Genomic DNA, 23015 nt, shown 5'->3' on the forward strand with positions numbered 1-23015 from the left:
GGTTGTCACTGTTATTAATTAAATGGTCTCTGAAGACACTATGTGCACTGTGGGAAAGCATATAGCATGCGGAGAAAAATAACAGCATCCTCCATGGGCCCAGTGATACGTCTTCAGTCAACAGGTTGCATATTGTACAAGCATCCAGGAGGACCTTCTGATGAACACTCACTTTACAAAGTAAATACTCTCCTTCTGCAATTAATTTATTGATTTCCAAGTCTCGGTGTCCTGAAGTTTTAACTACAGTGGCATTCATTCGCTTAACCTGTAAGATCTGTGTGTTTCCTTCAGCAGTTCATTCACAAAGTATCTATAGCATTTAATCCATTCCAAACACGAAGCCAGTTCCGGAGTGTATGATGACAGATGATACATCCCTGACCCTGCCTGTGTAGGGCTCGGAGTCTAATGAGAAATTCTGCCATAAATAAAATTATCTGAATATCTAATGTAGAACAGAGTCAAAGGTTCTTGGGGTTGTATTACATTTTATTTCAAAATGGATTTATCATTAAACCTGATCCTAGACCATGCTAGGAATTAATCCTCTCAACTGACGTCCAATTATTTCTAAGCCATATCTGAATTATAACTGGTTTTCTCAGATTCTAGAACTAAGCACCAGGACATGACAGACACATTCAATCGCTTTTTCACACAGTGTGTTACTTTGAAGCCATTAAATCATGACTGTGGCAACTTCTCTATGCCTGCCATGATTGTAACTGTCTAAATAAAGAGGGGGGCAGAAGTCACATGTACTCACATGCTATTTATAGTGGCACAAAGCTCTCTGTAAGATGGATCTCAGGTCGGTTCATGCTGGAACAAAATATTTTTTAGCATTATTGTAACACCCCATGAACCTTACCAAAGTAAAAAGGAAGTTTCCAAAATGTGTTGTAAACCAGAAAAAACACTTCTCTGACCTCCACCAGTGCTAATAATTACACATGACCTTATCGTGCCTTGTGATTGGGATTGGGAAAAGACACAGACTTGATGTAAGCGGGATATGAAGCATGCACTATTTAATAGTCATCTCACTAAAAGTAATGTAGTGTTATACATGCAAAATTTCTAGGACTGATCTCCTTACTGGGTCTCATGAAGTAAGCCTCCATTTCTAGATGGATCTTCCTCCAGCAACAATAACAAATATTGGTCCAGGTTCACAGTGAAAACAAATGTATGCACAACATCATATAGAGGCACTGTGGACTACCTGTCTTCTCCAGGACCAAGATTTCCTCCCTACATCTCTGAATCACAAGTGATTTTCTTCCTTGTCTCTTATTTGTGAACTATTTTTGTGTGATCATGGTACTGCTATAGTTGTGGGGCAGCAAACAGGTTTCTAAGAGCAGTCAAGTGTGCTAAAAATACTCTACAGGTAAAATTGACTCCTATAGGCTCTGAGTTTCCCTTAGTTGCTTTAGCTAGCCAACATTCTGGGGTTCTCTTTCCTGTTGCATATTTAAAGATGCTCTGGGAAGGGGAATTAGATGAGATTTCCTGGGTAAACTGGAACTGGGATGGGGGCATAAAGGAGAGGAGGCAGATGGGAACAGGAGGTATCTGGGTGGCCAAGTTGGGAGAGGGATGGAGAGGGAGAGCAATGAAAGAGCTATCTTGATAGAGGGCACCATTGGGGGTTATGGAGAAAACTGGTGCCAGGGAAACTCCCAGGAATCCACAAAGATGACCTCAGCTAAAACCCCCCAGCTCTAGTAGAGAAGGTGACTGATCTGGTCTTCTCCTGTAATCATATTGGTGGTTACCATAATTTGTCATCATAGAATCTTCACCCAGTAACTGATGGAAGCAGATGGGATTATATGAGAGGAGGGGCAGGGGGAGGGCAAGATCATGACAGGGAAAGCTACAAAGACAGCTGACCTGAGCTCACAGACTCTAGACCAACAGCTAGGGAACCTGCATGGAACCGACATAGACCCTTTGCATGTGGGTGACAGTTATGTAGCTTGGTCTGTTTGTGGGACCCCTAGAAGTAGGACTATGATCTATCCCTGGTACATAAGCTGGCTCTTTGGAACCTATTCCCTGTGATGGGACACCTTGCTCAGCCTTGAGGCAGTGGGAGGAGCTTGGTCCTGCCTCAACTTGATATGCCATGCTTTTTTGACTCCCATGGGAGGCCTTACCCTTTCTGAGGAGTAGATGGGAGGTAAGAAGAAGATGGGGGAGGAAGCGAAAGGAGAAGAGGGAGGGGAATCTGTGGTTGGTATGTAAAATAAATAAAAAATTAACTAAAAAAGAACTGCAAAAAAAAAATAAAGACATGATGATGCTGGTCTAAATGGAAATCTAAGCAATCAGTGTGTTCTAACCAGTCATCTAGGTAGTTTCATTCATTCGTCAGTGGAAAAACACAGCTGAAAGGCCCTACTAAGAATACAGATGTCCACCTAATGGCTACCCCACTGTCGTCCTATCTTTGAGCTTCAGGTTCTAGCTGTGCAAACAGTCCCATGAAAAACCCAAGCTGCAGCAGCATCCTTGGCTCCCAACCTGCTCCACAATTGTCAATAGCAGCCGTGATCGAGCTCCCACTAAGATTTTTTTTTTTTTTGCTGTATAATTTACTGAACTCATGATTTTAAGGATAGAACCATTCCCATGAAAACATCTTAAGTATGAAAACATTATAAACTTGGGACTCATTTGGACCCTATGTAGCCATCAGTGTGTGACAGTGGGCAAGAACTCGCAGAATCTCTGGGTCTGTGGTCATAACAGTGACAGCAGAGACTGATAGTTTAGCACATGGTAAGAATTCAGGACAACAGGGTTCCTTTTCTTCCTTGAAGTGTTACTGTCCATTAGGGTTAGGTCCTTCTGCAATGACATTGCCCATGAGTGATCTTTTGAACTATAGGAACACTCCTTTGAAAATTGGCTACAAAACATTCCTGTCTTTTACCTGCAAGTCAAAAAACAAACATGCCACTTGGACGTGGCAGTTTTTGCTAATGTCCCAGGACCTGGAATACTGAGGAATTGGGATATCCAATTCAAGATCAGGCTTGGCAACATATAGACAACCTAAAACACATAAAACACGGTAAGTTAAGGCAGGCTGAGCCAAACTGAAGATGAATTGGCAGGTTCATAGATTGCTTTTACACAGCTGCACCAATTGGACAAGATTCTGCTCTTTGCCACAAATTCTTCGCCAAGCGCTTTATCTTTCTGAGCAAATGAAGAGGCTCGAATATGTGCAAAAAAAATAATTTCTTCTCAGTGTTTGATTTGCCCTTTGAGGTGTATAGGATTTTCAGGGCAGTCTAATCTTCAATGGTTCTCAAAAGCTCTTGACTTGGTCCTCAGTCTTTGGAGACTAGCCTCTACTGCTTCAAACTCTGGTATTCCCATCAGGCTTTGGAGACTAGCCTCTACTGCTTCAAACTCTGGTATCCCATTAGGCTTTGGAGACTAGCCTCTACTGCTTCAAATTCTGGTATCCCACCCACATGAGCACTTCCCAAATGAGACTTTTCCAGAACCTTCTGTCTTTTATATGTAGCAGGGAGGAATAAAGATTTGGGGGAAATGATTGTGTTCAACAGTTTTTCATAACTGTTTTCATAACTGACAGAACTATTTTAAAATGATTCTGCTGATATGGTTTCCTTTGCCCGGTAACAATTCTACACTTGATAATTATGTTGTAGTATATTAAACATTAATATTTTTTGTCTTAGGATAGCAAGTATTTAAATCTAAGGAACAAAATTATTGTCAAAAGAGCAGATAAAATCATACTAATAGTTGGTTTTACCCAAGTTTTTCATCATGTTGATATGATTGTTTCCAATCAAGTACCTCAAACACATTGGGTTTTTTTAATTTTTATTCTTGTATTCTTATTGAGTTCAAGAATAAAGAAATGAAAATATAAAAAAGAAATGCCACTTGGACTACATCCATCAGAAACTCATCTTTTCTATATGGCCTCTTTAAAACATTCACCTTCCAAAAATAAGAAGTCATAGTGATCGGATTAGGGTAGAAAAGGAGGAAATTATAATTTGGTGACTTTCTACTGAATGGGTATTTGTGTTTGGACTGCAGTTGTAATATGTAAAGAGATGGAACATTAAAAAACAACCAGAACACTCAGCACTGTAGAAAGACGGCTGTTATTATAGGCAGAGTTTCTGAGCCCAAACCCTTCACTCTAGTGCAGAAACCTTGTGACTTTGCAGGAGAGGAGGTTCCTGAGCAGAAGAGGAAGTCTATCAGAAGTCTTCCCTTAGGGAAGCTGGATTTTACCTGGTGGTCATGTTACTTTAATAAAAGCAACAACAACAAAAGAAGAAGAAGGAACTTGAGTGCTTTGAATGGCTCTCTAACCGTGGCTGTGCTGTAGTCACACATAATGATGAAAACGGGGTTAGGGTTGGGTTAGGATTAGGGTTAGGGTCATGGTGTGTCCACTTGAGCTAGTTCAATACCAGCTCAATCCCAGTTAGCCCACCACAGCCAGGTAACGTCAAATCAGGAAGCATGGGACTTTCAGTCCCTCCCTGAGTCCCCACCTCACCTATGTCTGCTTCATAGTTCACATTTGAAAGACCTCCATATCCCCAGAAATGTCCTGTGGGTGTTCTCCGACAGTAACTGATCTGCACAGTCAGTGTATCCTCATGTGTGTTTTCAGTGCCTGTATTGGTGCCCAGGACCCTTACTGTGGCTGGGATGTGGTGATGAAGAAGTGCACGAGCCTGGAGGAGAGTCTGAGCATGACACAGTGGGAGCAGAGCATCACTACCTGTCCGGTACGTGCCCACCCCATCCAGCTTCCAAAAGCAAGTGGATCTGCTGTCGTAAACTGGGAACGAATTTGTGCTTTCTAATTTTCTTCTATTCCTGGCTTGCAGGATAGGACACACAGGTGATCTTACCCACTTTATATTGATTTAAAGTACTTAAGATACAACAGCACTATTGAGCATGATAAGATCCTGCTTTTTACAGTTTTTATTTTTTGGTAGAGTTCGGTGTGGACGCTTGTCCCTGTTATACCAATAAAATGTGAACTTCCGCACCCCTTCATTTCCCCAGGGGGCTGTAATTCCAGAAGCTGACATAAGTAAAGATTTGAAGACTAAATTAAAGCATATTACTGTGGCCCCATGTGGAGCAGATTCATAGACCTTGGTCAGGGTCACCGGAAGGCCTGGAAGAAGCAGCCTTGTGCACATTCCCATATGGGACCCCGAGGAATGAAGAGAAACTGGCCTGTATTTACAGCCAAGCCCTGAATCCAAGAAAAGCAAATCTCACTGTTTGTTCAGGGTGTCTGTTTGGACCACCACTTGGAGAAACCAGTTTTCCTTTATTTCTGTCTTCTTTCTGACATTCTAGCATATGATCAGTAACTACCAAGACTAATGTACTCCAAGTGCTGGGGCCATTATTCATTCTGTGTCACATAGCTGTGGGTCTCTTCCACCTAGTTCTGAGCACCACTGGAAGGCAGGGGTTTTACTTGTCCTGGATACATTAAATGCACCTCAGGCTTCTCAGTGGCCAATACAACTTGCAGAAAGTGCCCCTTCCTTATCTAAACCATGTGCTAATGAAGTCTGTCCTTCCTTCTGATTGTAAGGAAATGAAGCAGAGTAAAACGTGGAAGATCAGCCTCCTTCCAAAACATTCCTGTGGGTGGTGAGTCCTTCATACAAAGGAGTCTGTGTGGACATCATAGTGTCTAGGCGTTCAGTGCTCCCAACAGGGATTCTAATCTTAGAACAGTGGTTCTCAATCTCTGAGTTGAGACCCCTGAAGGGGTCATAAGATGGGGTCATATATCAGATAGCCTGTATATCAGATATTTACATTACAATTCATAATAGTAGCGATATTATAGTTATGAAATGCCAAGGAGAATAATTTTATGGTTGGGGGCCACTACAACATAAAGAACTCTATTAAAAGGTCATAGTATTAGGAAGGTTGAGAACCATTGACTTAGACCTTTTGTCTTTGTAGTGCTAGGTCTTTGATTTTAAAAGTGAATTTCTCTTCCATATCTCTTGAAAATGGTTTGAAAAGAATACCATGAATTGAGGAAATCTTTCTCAGTTTTAAACACGTTAAGAGCACAAAGACAGTCAACTTAAATTTTATGTAGAAGGCAAAAAATGCAATGAGTGGCATCCCAAATGTCAGTCTGTGCAGATGTGTCCTCATGGATAGTCAGTCAGTGCATCCTCCTGCAGCCTGATGTCCTGGATTTTTAATGGTTAAAGAGGATGTAAGAGGCAGATAACATAACTGCAGTCTGTCTTAATAGTAAGAATATTTCTCCTGCACCTATGGCTAGATATGTGAGAATCTCCAGCTCACATAATTATGCAGAAGGAAATTTACCCCCATGTACTTGCTTTATAATAGCTGAATGTCTTGGGTGTCCTACAGGAAAAATACTGTGAAATGGAGGGATCCAATGCTTGAGGCATGACCAAAATGATAGTTAAAGACAGTGTGGACATGCCGTTGTACTTAAATCACAGCCCGAAGATATGACCACATTCCTAGTGTCAGTTACACATAACGAGATCTGTTTTTCTAGACATGGGTGTGTCTATTTTATGGAATCCCATCCTCCTTCCCAATGGATTTGACAAGGGAAGAATACTAAAAGGGAAAAATCAACAATTATCTTACTTAGGTTTTAAACTTTTTACTTTTAAATGATACTTCTATGTTATTTGCTCTTTTATCTCAATAAAAGGAAAGATTTCATTCATAAGATAAATCTGTGATATGCACATTTCATGATTTTGGTAGGATATTGATTCTAAAGTGTGTATTTTATATGTTGCTGTCATTTTAATATAGTCTCTTTAGTTGAACTTTCCATACTGAGGCCTACACCCAGGAATGCACACTTGGTAGGCTAGGGCTGTGTCATCAGGGTGTGTCTGACCTGGTCGGTGCAGTGTGGAATGGGTTCTAAGATGCCAAATGGTTTTAGACATAGTAAATACCAAGAGGATTTTGCAATCAGTTAATGTTTCTTGTTCCTTCTGAAGGATGCTTGCCTCCATCTTTACACACAGCAAGCAGAACTATGCTATCACCATGGCAACACTTGAAGTTTAGAAGAGGCACCTCAAACCATACCAGGAGTTCTCTAGGGCTTTTGTTTTTGAAAAGCACACCTATTTTCCACTAAAGAGGACCAGTGTTAAAATGCCTACACATTTTTACTCTAAAAGACTGTGAAATAGTTTGCTGACATGCTGTAGAATATGCTATTTCCTTAAGAAATATAATTAGAAATATTTCTGTCCAGTTAAGAGAGTTGAGGTGCTTAAGTAATGTACTTAATCTGTCATATGCAGACCAAGATCAAGTACATGTCCTTGCCTGTGTTGCAATGTTGTAAACCAGGGGTCCTGTAGTCTTAGGAATCTACCTGAAATTCACTTATGTCCTTTGGGGTAGATGCACTATATCATGTGATGCAATACAATGAATCTTTGATTTCAACATATGCCCTGCAAGAACCAGCAAAACCCATGGACCAGATAAGCCTCTCAGTGTCTCCCATTGATGGTTCTACTCAGGACAACTGTGTAATTAGGAACCTAGATCAAAAAGTACTTAGGCAGTGGCTGGAACCAAAGTCTACATTTAGATGGCAACAGATAAACTTGTGTTGTATTTCCCCAGGGGTCTATAACCATTAGGAAAGAAGCCAGGCTTCATATCTAGAGTTTCTGGTAGGCTCTGATATAGAGAAATAAGACTTCCCAGATCTCAGCCTCTTCTTAAATGATGGAATGATAAAGAGAAGAATGGCCCAACCTGCCCTATATATTCGGAGAGCAGATGAGACATCGTTTATGCATTTTGCAATAAAAATTCATATGGGAGACAAAGAGGAGATGAGGAGAGGAGAGTAGGGGAAGGGAGGGGAGGGGAGGAGAGGGAAGGAAAAAAGAGAAGAGGAGAGGAGACATACATCTGTCCCTGGCCAAGGAAAGGGAGTTTGTTCATGTAAACCATCTTTTTACTTATGCCTGAGCTTGGGCCAGTCTCCTGATCACAACCAACTTTGGAAGGCACGTCTCGATAATGGCCTTTTCTAAGGTGTGACCCCCAGGACAGGACCCATATGCTCCTTCACTGCTTTCATTACCCCAGATACTGAGATCTTTTGTGGTGTTCCTGGGTAGGGATTCCCCTTAAGTGTCATTCTGTTTCTAGGAACTGTGCTGTTGACTCTGCAAGTGTTGCCTCCTACTTGGCCGGTGGGTTGTTTCATGTCCATGGTGATATCCAGAGACAGGCACTATTGCTTTGTTTTACTGATAAACTAACTGGGACTCACAGGCACTAGGTAGAGATCAGCCCTAGGTGTCATATGGAAATGCAGCCAAGTCCTTTGGAAAGGTACACTCTTTCCTTATAATTCATCTGAAGAGATAAGCTTACAGTAGATATTAAATTGATGTCCTAACATGAGGCAAAGCTTCCTGAGGAGCTTATCCAATATCCTGCTTCATGCAGACACTGGAAGCAAATATAAATGAATATGGAAATAAAGCAAGTTCTAGTAATTCTGAAACAAAGATGTCCAGATAAACACTTAAGGCCAGTTTTGCCATAAAAGAAAAATAGTAGGAGGGATTGGAGAGGTGGCTCGGTGGTTTAAGCACTTGTTACCCTTCCAGAGGGTGTGAACTTGGTTTCCAGCACCCATATCTGAATGAGTGACTTTATTTCCAAATGATCCAACATCTTCTTCTGGCCTCACATGGACACACACACACACACACACACACACACACACACACACACACACACACACACATTAATAAGAAACAAAACTAAATCTTCTAATAAGGAATATTGGTCAAATGTAAGAATATAAAGATGTACCTGTGATATCAACTAATGTGCATGCACACTGCTCCAGTGGAGAACTAGTGAATGAAAGAGTCAACATAAAAGGATAATTCTCAGTAACAAAAATGGATCCTCTCTAGCTAATGCTTGGAAACTATTTCCTCAGTATCCGGGAAGGTAAAGTTGCATACACCTGACTCTCTGTAGGCTCTTGCAGGAAAAGGATAAACAGAAACCATATTATAGAAGGATAGCTGAGAGCACATAACAGGTTCCCCAACCAATTTTGCTGCACTGATTCTTGGGTCTTTTACACACACGTCTCACTTGGGGTATGATGAGAATTCAAGGCAACACACTGAATCCCCCATGGTTCTCATGTCCTTGGATGCCTTGTGCATGTTTTTCTCTAGCTTAGTACTTGATAGCATGAAGCACAGGTTTCCAGAAGAAAGTCACTTGGGAGAAATCCAGAGAGAATTTCAGACATTTCATTCTAGAGTGCTTTCTTTTACTTCATGTTTCCCAGTGCTGGGATGGGCCCCAGGCCTGGTCTATGCTAGCCAAGTATCCGCTCATGGTAACAACCGCCAGCACATATGCCTTTATGCCAGATATCCTTTTAAGGAAGGTTATGAAGATCTTAAAATATCATGATTTCAAAATTGAGTGCCCAGGATGAACACCATTTTTCCTAGTCCTGTCTTCTAGGCAGATCCTCAATCTAAGGCATTCAGAATCCAACCAGGCATGTGGCTAACTGCCATGCAAGGAATTCACTCACTGCTCTCATGCTACCCTGAGGCTTGCAAGTTCTTCTGACTCCAGAATGTAATGTGACAAACTCCAACAGCTCTGGATTGAAGATGTGGCCTCTCCTGTCTTCCATTTCCTCACTGCCAGGCAGAACTAAAGCCATCTTCGTTCCTTGCAGATTAGTCACTGTAGCTACATTCTTACCTCCTGTGTGTTCTGACCAGTGGCTGCCCAGTGCAACTCCTTCCCCTCTACTGTTTTATGAAAATGACTACCGTGCTTCATTGGTACCCCTTTTCTGTGCCATCCATGTTTGGTGGTGGGAGGGTGTTGAAACAGGGTTTTTCTTTGTAGCTTTGGAGACTGTCCTGAAACTCACTCTGTAGACCAGGCTGGCCATGAACTCACAGAGATCCACCTGCCTCTGCCTCCCAAGTGCACACACGGTAGTGCCTGGATAGCTCTCTCACCTGGCTCCATCAGTCCTACCCACATTCTAATGCCCAAGCTTAGGATAGCCGAATCTCCTTGCACAGCTGGTACTGGGTTTTGCAGCATCTCTTGATATTTTCCTAAATCTCTCTGGTCTTGTCATCTCCCTGTCATTCTATTTCCTGGCAGGGTCATGACAGATGTCACATGTGTGTATTCTTCAGTGTGATGCCCCACCTACCATGTAGCTACATTACTTTCTGGGCTTTTTTGTTTGTTCATTTGTTTGTAGGCTTGCTTTTTTCTGACATAGAAGTTATGTTCTGGAGACTTCTTGTTCCTTTTCCCACAGCAGGACTAGGTCAGAGTCTAATAAATGGAAAAATAGGCCTTACACAAGGAAGAGCTATTTTATATAAAATGTTATAGTTGGGGTAATTTTTTTAACTGCCTGAATGTTGGTGCTCTGTGAATTACTGTTTGTAGCTTTTCAGGTTGTCTTGACTTATACATTTGCTTAGATTCACTGATTAGGTTTTTACATCCGATTTGAAAAGCTATGACATACTGTTTTCAGGTATAGTTTTTATATTTCTAAGAGGGCCTGGCACCTGTCTGTCATGCACAGAGCAGTCTTAGACCCCCACCAGGCATCATGCTCTCTGACTCAACAGGTCTTTCTTTCATATTTTATCTGCTCACCAATAGCTCAGTAGGCCCCCTGTTCCACTCCTGAACAATGCTAGCCAATGGCATAAACCCATCCATGATTTCTAAAATTATACAATACTTCCAACGTGAAAATACCCACGATAGCTTTATCTTACCTTTATCTTACCTACAGTAACATTTTTTTGTCCCGGATTCCCCTTCCAGAAAATGCCTCTAGCCAGCTCTGTAAACACTTGAGAAGAGTTTTCTGTCATCCAGTTCTGGTCTGCCTTGAGACGCTCACAGAAATGCCAGTGCAGAAGCATGCATTCCTCATTCATCTGCAAAACCAGGACGGACAGCAGCCGTCTTCCTGATGATGTGTCTATTACTCAGGGAAGCCATGGGCTAATGGCTGTGCAAACACATGTGTGCCACTTCCTTTAGCCCCCAGCATACCCCCCGGGTAGATAGTTGTCATCACTTCTCATTTTCTTGACGGAATCTCCCCACCTGGGCAGGCATGTGGTAGAGTCAGTGAGATGCTCGCTCCTGTTCATTGCCCTAGGGCACAGTGGAGGAGAAGGCTGACTCTGCAGACTCCCAGGGCATTCCACCTGTCTCAGTCAGTACCTTCTAGAAATGCCAACGGTGACCTATATGAATAGTCAGGATAGTGTGGGCTGTGTGTATAGAAATGGCACAGTCACCACGCTTAGTCAATGCCTGTTCCCTGAATGGGAGACTTAGGATTTTCACATTAACAACAAGAATCAGTGTTTATGTAGCAGGCAAGAGTCTGTGTAGGTTATTAGCATAGACCTAGTTACATAATGGATGGGTACAAGGAGAAGGTTCGAGTACGAATGTGGAAAATATCCAAAGGAGGGCCTTTGCTGATTTAGCAAGAGAGTCTATCAGCTCAGAGGTCTGAGTCATGTTGTTGTACAAGGCAAGTTGCTCCTCTGAAGTGCATGGTTTCCATGGAACCCAATGGTCCAAGTAGAGCCTGTGGCCAGGGGTGTTACAGGGACATTGGAGAGGAAGGAGCTTCCCTTTGGGAAACATGCCTTTGTTTATTTACTCATGTTCAAACCTGCTTTCAGATGGGGCAGCTCCAGGCCCTCCCTTTGGCTACAGCCAATATAGAAACAATGGAAATTGGGGGGCTCTCATTCTACCCACCTTAAGAAATTAAAACCATTAATGTTGACTAAAAAGGAGAAGGAATAGAGAACTACACTGTGGAGCCATGTCTGTTACAATAGATTGTGATTAGCCAACATATCAGAGAAAACCACCATGAAAATGTGTAAATATTTCCCATGGTACTTAAAGAAATTCTGCATCAAAATACTGTTCCTTCTGATGCTGGTACCTTTCACATATTGACTGGCTGAGAAGACAGTCAGGACCCAGAGAGAGAGTACTAAGAGACAATATACGGTTTGCTCATCATCAGATTGTTGCAAAGAACGACTCATCTGTCTTCGTACTAAAATGAAGAGGCTAGGACTTTAGTTCCTTCTACTCAGTTTTGGAAAGAAGAACTTAGACAAGGAGCCTAATGTTTGTCCCCATGAGTCTCTCTTCTCAAGGGATCTCTTATAGCATGTTTCAAAAAGTTGCTCACTCTTCTCTGAGGGCACTGATGTCCCAGCCACATGGGAACACATCATCACATGCCAGATGAGGCCAGAGCCCAGTGTTCTGCCTTCACTGACCTGCAAGAGTCTTCACCACTGTGCAAGAGTCTCCACCACTGTTCAGAAGTCTCCACCATGGTTCAGGAGTCTCCACCACTGTGCAAGAGTCTCCACCATTGTGCAAGAGTCTCCACCACTGTTCAGGAGTCTCCACCACTGTGCAAGACTCTCCACCACTGTTCAGACATCTCCACCATGGTTCAGGAGTCTCCACCACTATGCAAGAGTCTCCATGACTATGCAGGAGTCTCCACCACTGTGCAAGAGTCTCCACCACTGTGCAAGAGTCTCCACCACTGTGCAAGAGTCTCCACCACTGTGCATTCAGCTCTTTTTCAGTGTCACTGCCTTGAACTCCTTCTTACATCCCCAATGACAATGAAGCACCTACCAATGACTCTCACTGACAAGGAATAGCCCACCCTTGTGATCTTCCTACATGCTTATTCCTCAGTCATTACCCAAGCTGTCCTTGGGGTCCAAGTTCCTGTCCAGATACCTTACCAGTCCCTTTCCACTCTGAACAGCTCCACACAAGTACCCTACAAGCTTGTTGTCCATCCTTGGCAGCACAGCCCTCCAATGCCCTTAGCAGCTGTCACATATGGTCATAAATACGTGCCAAGCCCATCCTGGCCAGCACATAAACTCTGAATGGTGCTTACAGCATAGCCTTGGAAAAAAATAAGCCTGTGAACTATAGCTGTCTCATTACTCAGAGCCAGTAAGATGTGCCTGGCATCAACCATTGTCACTTTCAGGTAACATTTGGGCCAAACCAGAATAAATCATTCGTGGACTTCTGCTGTTTTTAAGGTGTATGAAACCATGTATCAGATGTTTACATCTGTGGGGTTTCCTTATTCCTTGGGTTTCCCACATTGGTGGGCCATTCTGCCAAATCCCCATTCTGGAGTCATCAGCCTTTACTTCACCACTTCCTCTGTTTACTCCTTTCTTTTCCTCTCCCTCTGTTTATCATTCCTTCTTCCTTTTCTTTCTCTTCCTCTCTACTCCATCTTTCTAATCATCTCTCCAGTGACCTATGCTACATGACTTTAAAATATTCCCACACAAACTGCCAATTTTAATTTTTTTAATATTTTGAAAGCGTTATGATTGCCACTTGGGATGGGATCTTGTGTTTTCATGTCATTTTTTGGCAGCTTTACCTTTTCTAACACCATTGTTTGAATTTGCCTTCCAGACCAGAAACCTCACTGTGGATGGGAGCTTTGGCCCTTGGTCTTCCTGGACACAATGTACACACACGGATGGCACTGCTGTGGGATCCTGCCTCTGTCGGTCCCGTTCCTGTGACAGCCCAGCTCCACAGTGTGGTGGCTGGCAGTGTGAGGGTCCCAGAATGGAAATCACCAACTGTTCCAGGTTAGTGTCTCAGATTGCTGTAATGTGAAGTCATGAAGTCACCTCATATTGTTGTGAGATCTGGGCAGTCACTCTTAATACAAGCCACCCCTTTAGTAGATGAAGGTGGCAGAAAGGGAGGGATATCCATCACTTATCTATTCAATCATTTGGAAGAAATTTTTAAACTGTAAGTTAAATTGTAAACTAAAATTGCTTATCAGCTCACAATTGGATAGGCAAACATTACTAACTTACCCAATATAATTGACTTCTTTGAGGGAAATGAAATATATGACCAAAAATCCCTACTGGTGAAGCATGATGCATTAACTAAAAGGAATTTTTGGTCTACTCAGTGGTAGATCAGAGCTCAACATACCCCAGTTCTACTGACTTCAGACCCTTGGTAACCTGTACAATCCACATGTCATGATCCACTGAGATCATTTGAGTTTCCTCATGCTCGTTTCTCACCACACTTGCTTGTCTTGCCTGCTTCTCCTGTACACCATACCATCAGGAGAGCTTCGTAAGCTCATTACCAAGTCCCCTCCTCACTTGATTCTTAACAGGACATTTCTTAAAATCTTACCTGCTTCTCAGAAGCCTAAAATGCAGAAACAGTGAGGGAAAAACTGTCTATGGAGTCACTAACTGACCATAGGTTTGGGTAATTGAATGTCATGAAAGGCAGGAAGACCTAAAATGCTGGGGAAGGGTGGTCAGAGCAGTGTGTGCAGACAAAAATAGGGTGGGTCCAATTACCCCATAAAGTTTAAAGAAATCAACAAGGGCCACAATGATAAGACTGTATAATAAAACAGAGAGCTCAGGTGTGTCGACATTGTATCTTGCTCCATATAACTTGTATTCAAGGAGGTGGATTCCAAGAGTGCCTGACAGGGACCTCATACAGGTTACTGGACTTAATTTTGAAGATGACAAGGATTCTGTTTCTTGCTATTTCATTACTGAAAGACTGGAGCTGTAATTGTTTGTCCCTCAGGCTGCAGTCCCTGTTGGAGGGTCACCCTCTAAACAAGCTTACAGTGTGGCTTATTTCAGATTAAAATCATCAGTAAGTCAGCCTGCTTCACTGATGCTGTGAAAGTGTAAGCAGGTGGCCATGTTCTGACTCCTTTGTAAGCCTTTGCCACCCTCTCTGTCATTACTGCATGGGGCTCTGTGATTACCTGAAAGTTCATCTCAGCAGCTTCCACAAGTATGCAGAGCTAAGTTCATATAATAAAGAGTTACTTAGAAACTTGCCTCCTTTATTTCCCAATTTCATATAGTCCTGCCAGCTTTAGACACTTTTATTTACTTATTGTTGCATATGCAACATGTTCTTCGTGTTATAAATTGCATACATCATAAAGCTCCATGTGTTTTTTTTAAAAGCTTAGGAAAGTAAAACTTTAAAACTTTAAAAGTAATATTAAAATCAGTGAATTTCTGTGTTATGTAACGATTGTCTTCATAGGTAGAAAAAATTTAAAAGCTGAAATATGTTATTGAGGTCGAAGTTAAGTTGTAAAGTTCTAGTAATCTAGAGAGTTACTTTGACAGTATGTAGGGCTGTTTGCAATAGGAGCAGGCGGGGCTCAGAGTCTGAGCTGGCCTAACTGAGATATTGAATCACTTCCTCTTCTGTAGGAATGGAGGCTGGACGCCCTGGACCTCCTGGTCACCCTGCAGCACCACTTGTGGCATTGGCTTCCAGGTGCGTCAACGTTCCTGCAGCAACCCCACACCCAGGCATGGAGGCCGCGTGTGTGTGGGTCAGAACCGGGAGGAAAGGTAGGTGCCAGCCGTGTTCTTGCACCAGCATCCTCATGCTCCCCGCCATCCCAGTATGGCCAGTTTCGCTTTGGGATCTAGTTGGTTTGTCTACGGCATTCCTCTCTTGTTAAACTAACCTGCGCCTTATTTTTCTGACATCCTTCCATTTTGACCTAAGGTTCCCGTGAACCAGCCTCATGCTGGTCCTGTGTCCCTGCATGCTTGAACTGGCTCAGGGAATCCGTCCTCAAGTCACTGGATGCTCAGGAGCCAAGGGCACCTCTGTTTCTGGGCTTCTGTGCATCCAGAACATGAGTTCGCTGGAGGATGACTGTTGAGATATTAGGTTAGCCCTGGTTCTGCGGCTGCAAATCCCAGCAGGTCCTGGTGATAGGACAGGTAAAATAAAGAAGTTCTCATCAGGCTGGGGGTGCAGGCAAGCAAGGACAAAGGCCGGGAAGGCTATATCTGTCTACCCTCTCGTCTGTGAACAGACATCCCACCTGAGCTGCAGGCAGTACCAGCCACAGAAGAAATTGCTTTTTCCTTGAAGACATTCACTGTTGGGGGCTCTATCAGGACATCTCACCTTAGACTTGACTGCAACAAGGTGTTTTTATTGTTTTGTTATAGAATTAACCATTTTGCCCTGACTCCAAAATCTACTCACTGTTCTTTTTCTCTCCCTTGCCTACTGAATGTGTATTCCATTGTGTCACTATTGGGAGTGAAAACTTGTAGGCGAAGTTCTTGTCACTTTTAGGACATCACACTTACACACATGTACACACACACACACACACACACACACACACACACACACACACACATACCTCCCCACCATTCTACTGAATGACTTCCAGGGCTTTTTAATAAACTATGTGAGCTCCTATTCAGTGTCACAGATTCAGGGAGTCCCATAAGAATTCTTTATCCCTATGTGGGCATGTACTTTTGGAAACAGAGAATAGACTCACTGTTTTGTTTTCATGTAGTTTTAAGGTGTTGAATACATCTTAAAAGCAACTAGAAAGACCAGTTCACTTCTTCTTCCACCCAGTTTCTTACCTACCACTTGAGAATGCATTCCTTTTGACTAGAAAGAGAGGAAGGTTACTGTCACTTACAGACCGGATTTGTCACTTTTGAAGTATTCCCCTGAAACAGTCTTGGGCCGGTCTGTAGTGTTCCATCTAACACCAGTTGATAGGTGAGAAAGCTGAATATAGAAAAATATTCTTAGTACTTTTCCCAAGGCTTATAGGATTTTAAACTAGTAGGAAGGTTTTTAACACTGTAAATTGTCACATTGTGTATCCCATTTGGATGAAGCCACTTCTGGCTGTGTACAAACACTTCTCTGGTATCTAGACACTCTGCACACACCCTCTCCTTCCCCAGGCTGAATGAGGTGGCATACTTCTATGGCCAAATACACCATGTTCCATCTGTACACTTGACTTCATAAAGCCACACTTTCAGAAAAGGATTTTAAAAGCTAGGACTAGAGTGTTTAGGTTCTTCATTTATAGGAGACATATTATGGGGTGTTAGATAACATAGTTTACTAGAGGAATTTTTTTTACTTCAAATAATAAAAAGATGGACAGTAAGGATGTGTAGTGTATATTGTTTATATGAACTGGTGCCTCTCTGTGGCTATGCTTTCTAGAGGACTACCAGGAATTACAGGAAAGCCAAATACTTGATGTACCTTGGTCTCTGTTAAACAAACAGCTCTTAAATCTCTTGCCCTGTTACATGGGGAGATCACACATCAGAGAAAACTCATTCTGATCCAGGCAGTGGAGATATTTGATGATTGGATTAAGGGAGGGCTGGGTACAGGATTCTAGGGCCAGGCCTATGAAACAATTATTACATTTTATGATATTTAGATAGCATTAAATTCAAAGAAGTCCAGAATGGCAGCATCTGAATGAATCGATTCTCTCCACAAATTCAATTAATGATAGCAACATAGTTAATGATTTCTACAAAAAGTTTTCAGTGTGTGACTCAATCCAATGGGAGCTTAGCCTCAAGAAAAATCTCCTTGGATTTCCACATCACTTTTTATTACACATGTTAAAGAATGCATGAATACTCTTTTTGTTTCTGGTATTTCTTTGAAATGGATTGCTTGAGGCACAAAAGCTTACTAGAGCAACCATTTGTTCAGAGGTCACCAACAAGGTGGGATGAAAGAGACCTTGGTACAAGTACCAAAATACAATTGAGGTTTTTTTTCTAATGCTCTGTCATTGTGGCTCCATTGACTCAAACACAAACAACATGCAATTTAGTGCCCCCACTCTGTCAGAGGAGCCTCATGACAAGGTTTCGAAGTTCTCAGTGAGATACTACCCGAAGCCCTTGACAACTGAGCCTTCCAAGTGTGGCCTCCATCTCATCCCAAACTGAACTCATGGACTAACTACCATATTCATAAGACACGACCTCATCTGGCCATAGTGGCTTGGTAAGATGGAGATCATGGGCTCTGCCCACACTCCAGTGCAGGGGATTGTAGTGCAATGGAGCTGGTGTCACTGGTGTCACTTTAGAATCTATGATGGACAATTCTCTATCCTCAAGTCACTGATGCCATTCTCATCTGCAGAATGCTGTTCATCTATTGGCAGGGCTCCTAGTGTCATACCCAGCTAAATGATACCCCAAAAGCTCAAAGTGCCACTGCCTAAGTAAGATGTGCATGAGGTTCTCTTGCAGTAGCTCTTCTTGGTCTGTCAGTCTCCATCCAAAAAGATAAGTTACCTGCCATCAACATTCACACTATACAGCAGTCAGGGTGGTCAAGAGATGACAGCTGTGCCCATTCCTTTAAAAAAACAAAGTGCAAATGGAAGTCACTAAATCTTTTCTCCACAGGAATCCTGCAGTGTGGACAAGTGACTGTTGGGAGTTGCTAATTATATGGGCATCCTGCTCCATGGCCTTGTGGGCTCTTAGATGGGTTTCCTGAAATGTCTTTCCTTTGCCATAAAGGCAGATGTTTGCAGCTGGTGAAACTTGCATCAGCCTTGTTCCTACCAGTAGATTTGGGCTACACAAGAGCACTTCATTTGCATTTCCCATGTTTCTTTCCATCCATATTGCTTAAATTACTCTCATTGACTTTAAAAGACTTATGTAAGCCTCCTTGGAATTTGCTCTTCTAAATCAAAGACAGTCTCAGATCTTTTTGAGACAGCCTTTCTCTGCCTTGCCATCCTGCTGAAGTGGCTAGAACACCACAGCCGGCAGCTTGCTAGGTTCTCTCTGGGTGACTTAGAAGGTCCCTGCTCTTGGACTCCCTTGGACTCTGTGCATGCTCACACATGCCCCCATTCTTCAGTCTTGCCCAGGCATGCCCCAGCTTTCCCTGACACCAGATAGTGGTTTGCAAAAGGATGGCTTCTGTGGACTGGTATGTTTGTATGCTTAGTCACCAAGGAGTGGAACTCTTGGAAGGATTAGAAGGATTAGGAGGTGTGACCTTGCTAAAGGAAGTTGGTCACTTAAGGTGGGCTTTGAGGTTTTAAAAGCCCATGCCAGGCTAAGTCTCTGTCTGTCTCTGTCTCTGTCTCTGTCTCTGTCTCTCTCTCTCTTTCTCTCTCTTTTCTCTCTCTCTCTCTCTCTCTCTCTCTCTCTCTCTCTCTTTCCCTCTCTCTCTCCTGCCTATCTCTTTCTCTCTCTCTTTCCCTCTCTCTCTCCTGCCTATGGATCAGGATGTAGCTTTCATCTATGACCCCAGTGCCTACCTGCATGCTGCCATGCTCTCCACCATGATGGTAATGGACTAAACCCCTAAAACTACAATCCAGCCCCAATTAAGTGCTTTCTTCTATAATTTACCTTGGTCATGGTGTCTCTTCCTGGTAACAGAACAGTGACTAAGACACAGCACTTCAGTGCTTGGGAGCTATTTCTTAATTTTAGATTTTTTTTTTTTGCCATCGGCAAAAGTCTAACTCAAGTACCACCTGGCCCTTGTTCTTTTCACAGTCTACCCCTTGTTTTTTTTTGTTTGTTTGTTTTGTTTTGTTTTTTACTCTTTCTGTATTGCGAGCTGCAAGAAGCCAGTAATGCCTTAACACTTTGCTTTGAAATGTCCTTATCTGTGTAACTTCCTCTACACTTCTACGTCTTATTTCTCATATCCCTATAGCTAATAATTTTGGGAGCTTTATAGCATTCTGTAGCCACATTCTACTAACTACTTACTTAAAAAAAAAAAAAAATGTCCCGCTGGCCGTTGGTGGTTCACACCTTTAATCCCAGCACTCGAGAGGCAGAGGCAGGTGGATCTCTGTGCGTTTTAGGCCAGTCTCCAGAGCTAGTGCCAGGATAGGCTCCAAAGCTACACAGAGAAAACCTGTCTCAAAAAAAAAAAAAAAAAAAAAACAAAAAAAAAAAAAAAAAAAAAAAAAAAAAAAACCTGTCCCATCTTCTTTTTTCATTTTTTATTATGGTAAAATATAAATAACATAAATTAGCCACTTAGCGGTTTTAAGTGCAGAATTCTTTGACATTAATTAAACTTGCATTATTGTGCAAAAACATCATAACTCCCCACTTGCAAAACTTTCTCATTACCACTAAGTAATAACATTCCATACCATCATTCTCCAGCCCCCTGGAGACTGTGCTGACCATTCAGTCCCTTCATTTACATATTCTGTGTATTTCATGTACTTGGAAATCTGTAATGCCTGCCCTTTTGTGTCTTGTTTGCTTTACTTGGCATAATGTTTTCACACTCCATCAATGTTGCATCTTATATCAGAATGGAGTCCCTTTTCTTGCATGGCATACAGCTGCATTTCATGTGTTCAGTTGCCCATCAATGCACTCATGGCATTTCCTTCCCTTGCCTATTTAAGCCATGTTAGAATGAACACTGACTTGTTGAAGTTTCAATTATTCTGGACAAATATCCATGAGTGGAAGTGATGCTTGCATGTACCGCTTTAGAAGGATGCCAGGCTACTGTCCACTCTGGCTTCACCATTGCCTATTCCCACCGCAGAGCACAAGAATCCTGGCTTCTCCACACTCCTGCTGATGCTTATTATGTCTGGGTAAGGTTTGTACTTTTCTACTTGATATGAAGAAGAGTTTGGATTTGGATTCCACCAGCATCTACACGATTCTAAGCATCCTATCCTGTGCTTGCTGTATATCTGGTTGAAAGATATCTCTATTCCTCTTGTTTGCCTACTTTCTAACTGAGCTATCTTTTTTGTTGTTCTGTTGTAGTTCTTCATTCTATTTCCTTCTATGCCCCCCGCTCCCATCAGTTTCTATAATGTGTAAGTTTCTAATGCTCCATATAAAGTGATTTAGAATTTTTTCTGCCTCTGCTTCTCAGAATTCCCACTTGCACCTATTTCTGGGTCTCAGACCCATTTCCAGTGCTTTTTTTGTTTTGTTTTTTTTTTGGTGCCTCTTACACTAGCACTGGGTTCCACCGTACCTGGTCTGTTTCAAAGTGCACATTATGACTACACACTTGATTGTGTAAATTGTTTGTGCGTCTGTGAGTTCCTAGTCTGGACACAGTCTTCCCACCTCCTTGGAAGCAGTCTGTCAGGAGGCTGCAGTAAAGAAGCCATGGCTTTGTCCTCTGAGTAACACCTCGACCAGGGTTTGCTTCCATCTTTGTGCCATTGTGGGCAGCCTTCATGTCTGAAGGGCTGTCAGACTGAGGGCCTCAGTTTCTTGGTACATCTGAATTCAAGGCCACCACGAGGTCCTTGACTTACCCTATTGTCTGCTTTCTTGAAGTCAGAAAAGGAGGTATTCTTGAAATAAAGCTATCTCAACCTTATGGTTCAACCATAACCACAGAAGTGACATCTGCTTGTCCTGATCCCTGTAAGTGACACCCATATTCAGGGGAGTCCATGAGTTGAGTCCCGAAAGGTAAACAGCAAGGGCTCATATCAGAGATTGCCCAATATGTTATCAAGTTAAGGGTCTCGGGGACTAAGGAGATTGTATCTGATTCTACTCTTACTGGAAATGTTATTGCTCTGTGATGCCTAACATGGAAGTTTCTACTCTCCCCTGGTGCGCTATCTTGAGCATGGTGTGTTTAATGAGTACACAGTTATCCGGTACCATAAAAGACTTAATTCTTCCAGTATGGTCCTGTGAACCAAGAGAAATAGTTCCCCCATAGGCCGCAGTTAGGTGGGGCTAGCAGATTGTCATGAGGAACTAGCATAGACTCAACCAGAATAGAAGGAAATATGAGAAGACAGTCGGTACTGTAAATCTAGCCTCCATGGGATTATAGAATGCCAGCATTTTTAGAGAAAGTGGGAAGTGGGAATCATCCATTTATGGAAAAATGGATGATTTATAGGAAGACAATGTTAGGTTATTAGTTAGATTTTAAATGTAAAATAACAGCAGTCATGAGAAAAATTAAAATCTTAATTTTTAATGCATCATAAAATGTGCCTGTGACTTTCAGATACTGAAGACCCAATAGAGACTGTAATATGTTAAAGGCATTAGCCTGTTGTTTTAAAAAGCCAGAATACTGGTGAAATGGGAACCAAATGCTGGCCCATTGGGCAATATTTATCCATAGTTAATAATGGTCTAAGCAACCAGAGATACCACCATAACTGCTGCTTGTACAACTCACTAAGGAGGCTGCCTGTATGGGTTAGACAAGGGGGCTCAGAAAGAAAATGTGTTTCTCATCATTGAAGAGAATCCAGACTGAGGGCTTTGACAGAGTCCAGACTCTAGCCAATCCCACTAAGTTGGAATTCTTCGTAAAGAGATAGCCCAGCCATTTTTATTTCCTTCTGACCATTCCTGTTAGGGGCATTGTCTCTACAAATCTCCATGTGACTTGTTTCACAGGAGAACTGTAGAGCAAGAAAGAGAGGAAATGTGAGGTGGGTTGTTGGTGGCCTTAAGCCCCAGCCCAAGGGATAGTTGATTAACATTGGTTCAAAGTCCAGAGCTCCATGTACAGGTAACCTTGTGGAGATTTTTAACTTTAATAACAAGCTGAGCGCTCTCAGAGGCAGCCTGCTGCAAGCAAATACAAGAAAGTATTTGTGCACGCTGATTTATTTGGCTCTGGGGATGTGGCAGCACAGCTACTGTGCTCTTTATTGAAAGTCAAGAGTTTTATAGGCATTTTTAGCAGGATTTCCTTTGCCTTCTTGTGTGTGTGTGTGTGTGTGTGTGTGTGTGTGTGTGTGTGTGTGTGTTGTGGTGTGTATGTTGTAGTGTGTGTGTGTGTGTGTGTGTATGTGTGTATGTTTTTATGCGTGTGTGTGTGCATGTACCCACATCTGTGTTCACTGAAAACATAAACTAGGGGAAAGCAATGTGAAGAGACCATACATTTAAAATATCAGTGAGTTGGCTTATTAATATGAGATGTCCTCATTCTCT

General features: G+C 42.4%; 1 protein-coding gene across 1 annotated transcript in view; it reads left to right on the forward strand.

The window, feature by feature from the left end:
• The window catches only part of Sema5a (semaphorin 5A), a 263102-nt gene that overhangs the window by 189988 nt on the left and 50099 nt on the right, over positions 1–23015 (forward strand). The window contains exons 11-13 of the mRNA XM_035439159.1: positions 4688–4805; positions 13642–13823; positions 15462–15605. Of these exons, the coding sequence (XP_035295050.1) occupies positions 4688–4805; positions 13642–13823; positions 15462–15605 (444 nt within the window). The remainder of the gene's footprint in view (positions 1–4687; positions 4806–13641; positions 13824–15461; positions 15606–23015) is intronic.

This window comes from Cricetulus griseus, chromosome 2, assembly GCF_003668045.3.
Source record: "Cricetulus griseus strain 17A/GY chromosome 2, alternate assembly CriGri-PICRH-1.0, whole genome shotgun sequence".
NCBI lineage: Eukaryota > Metazoa > Chordata > Mammalia > Rodentia > Cricetidae > Cricetulus > Cricetulus griseus.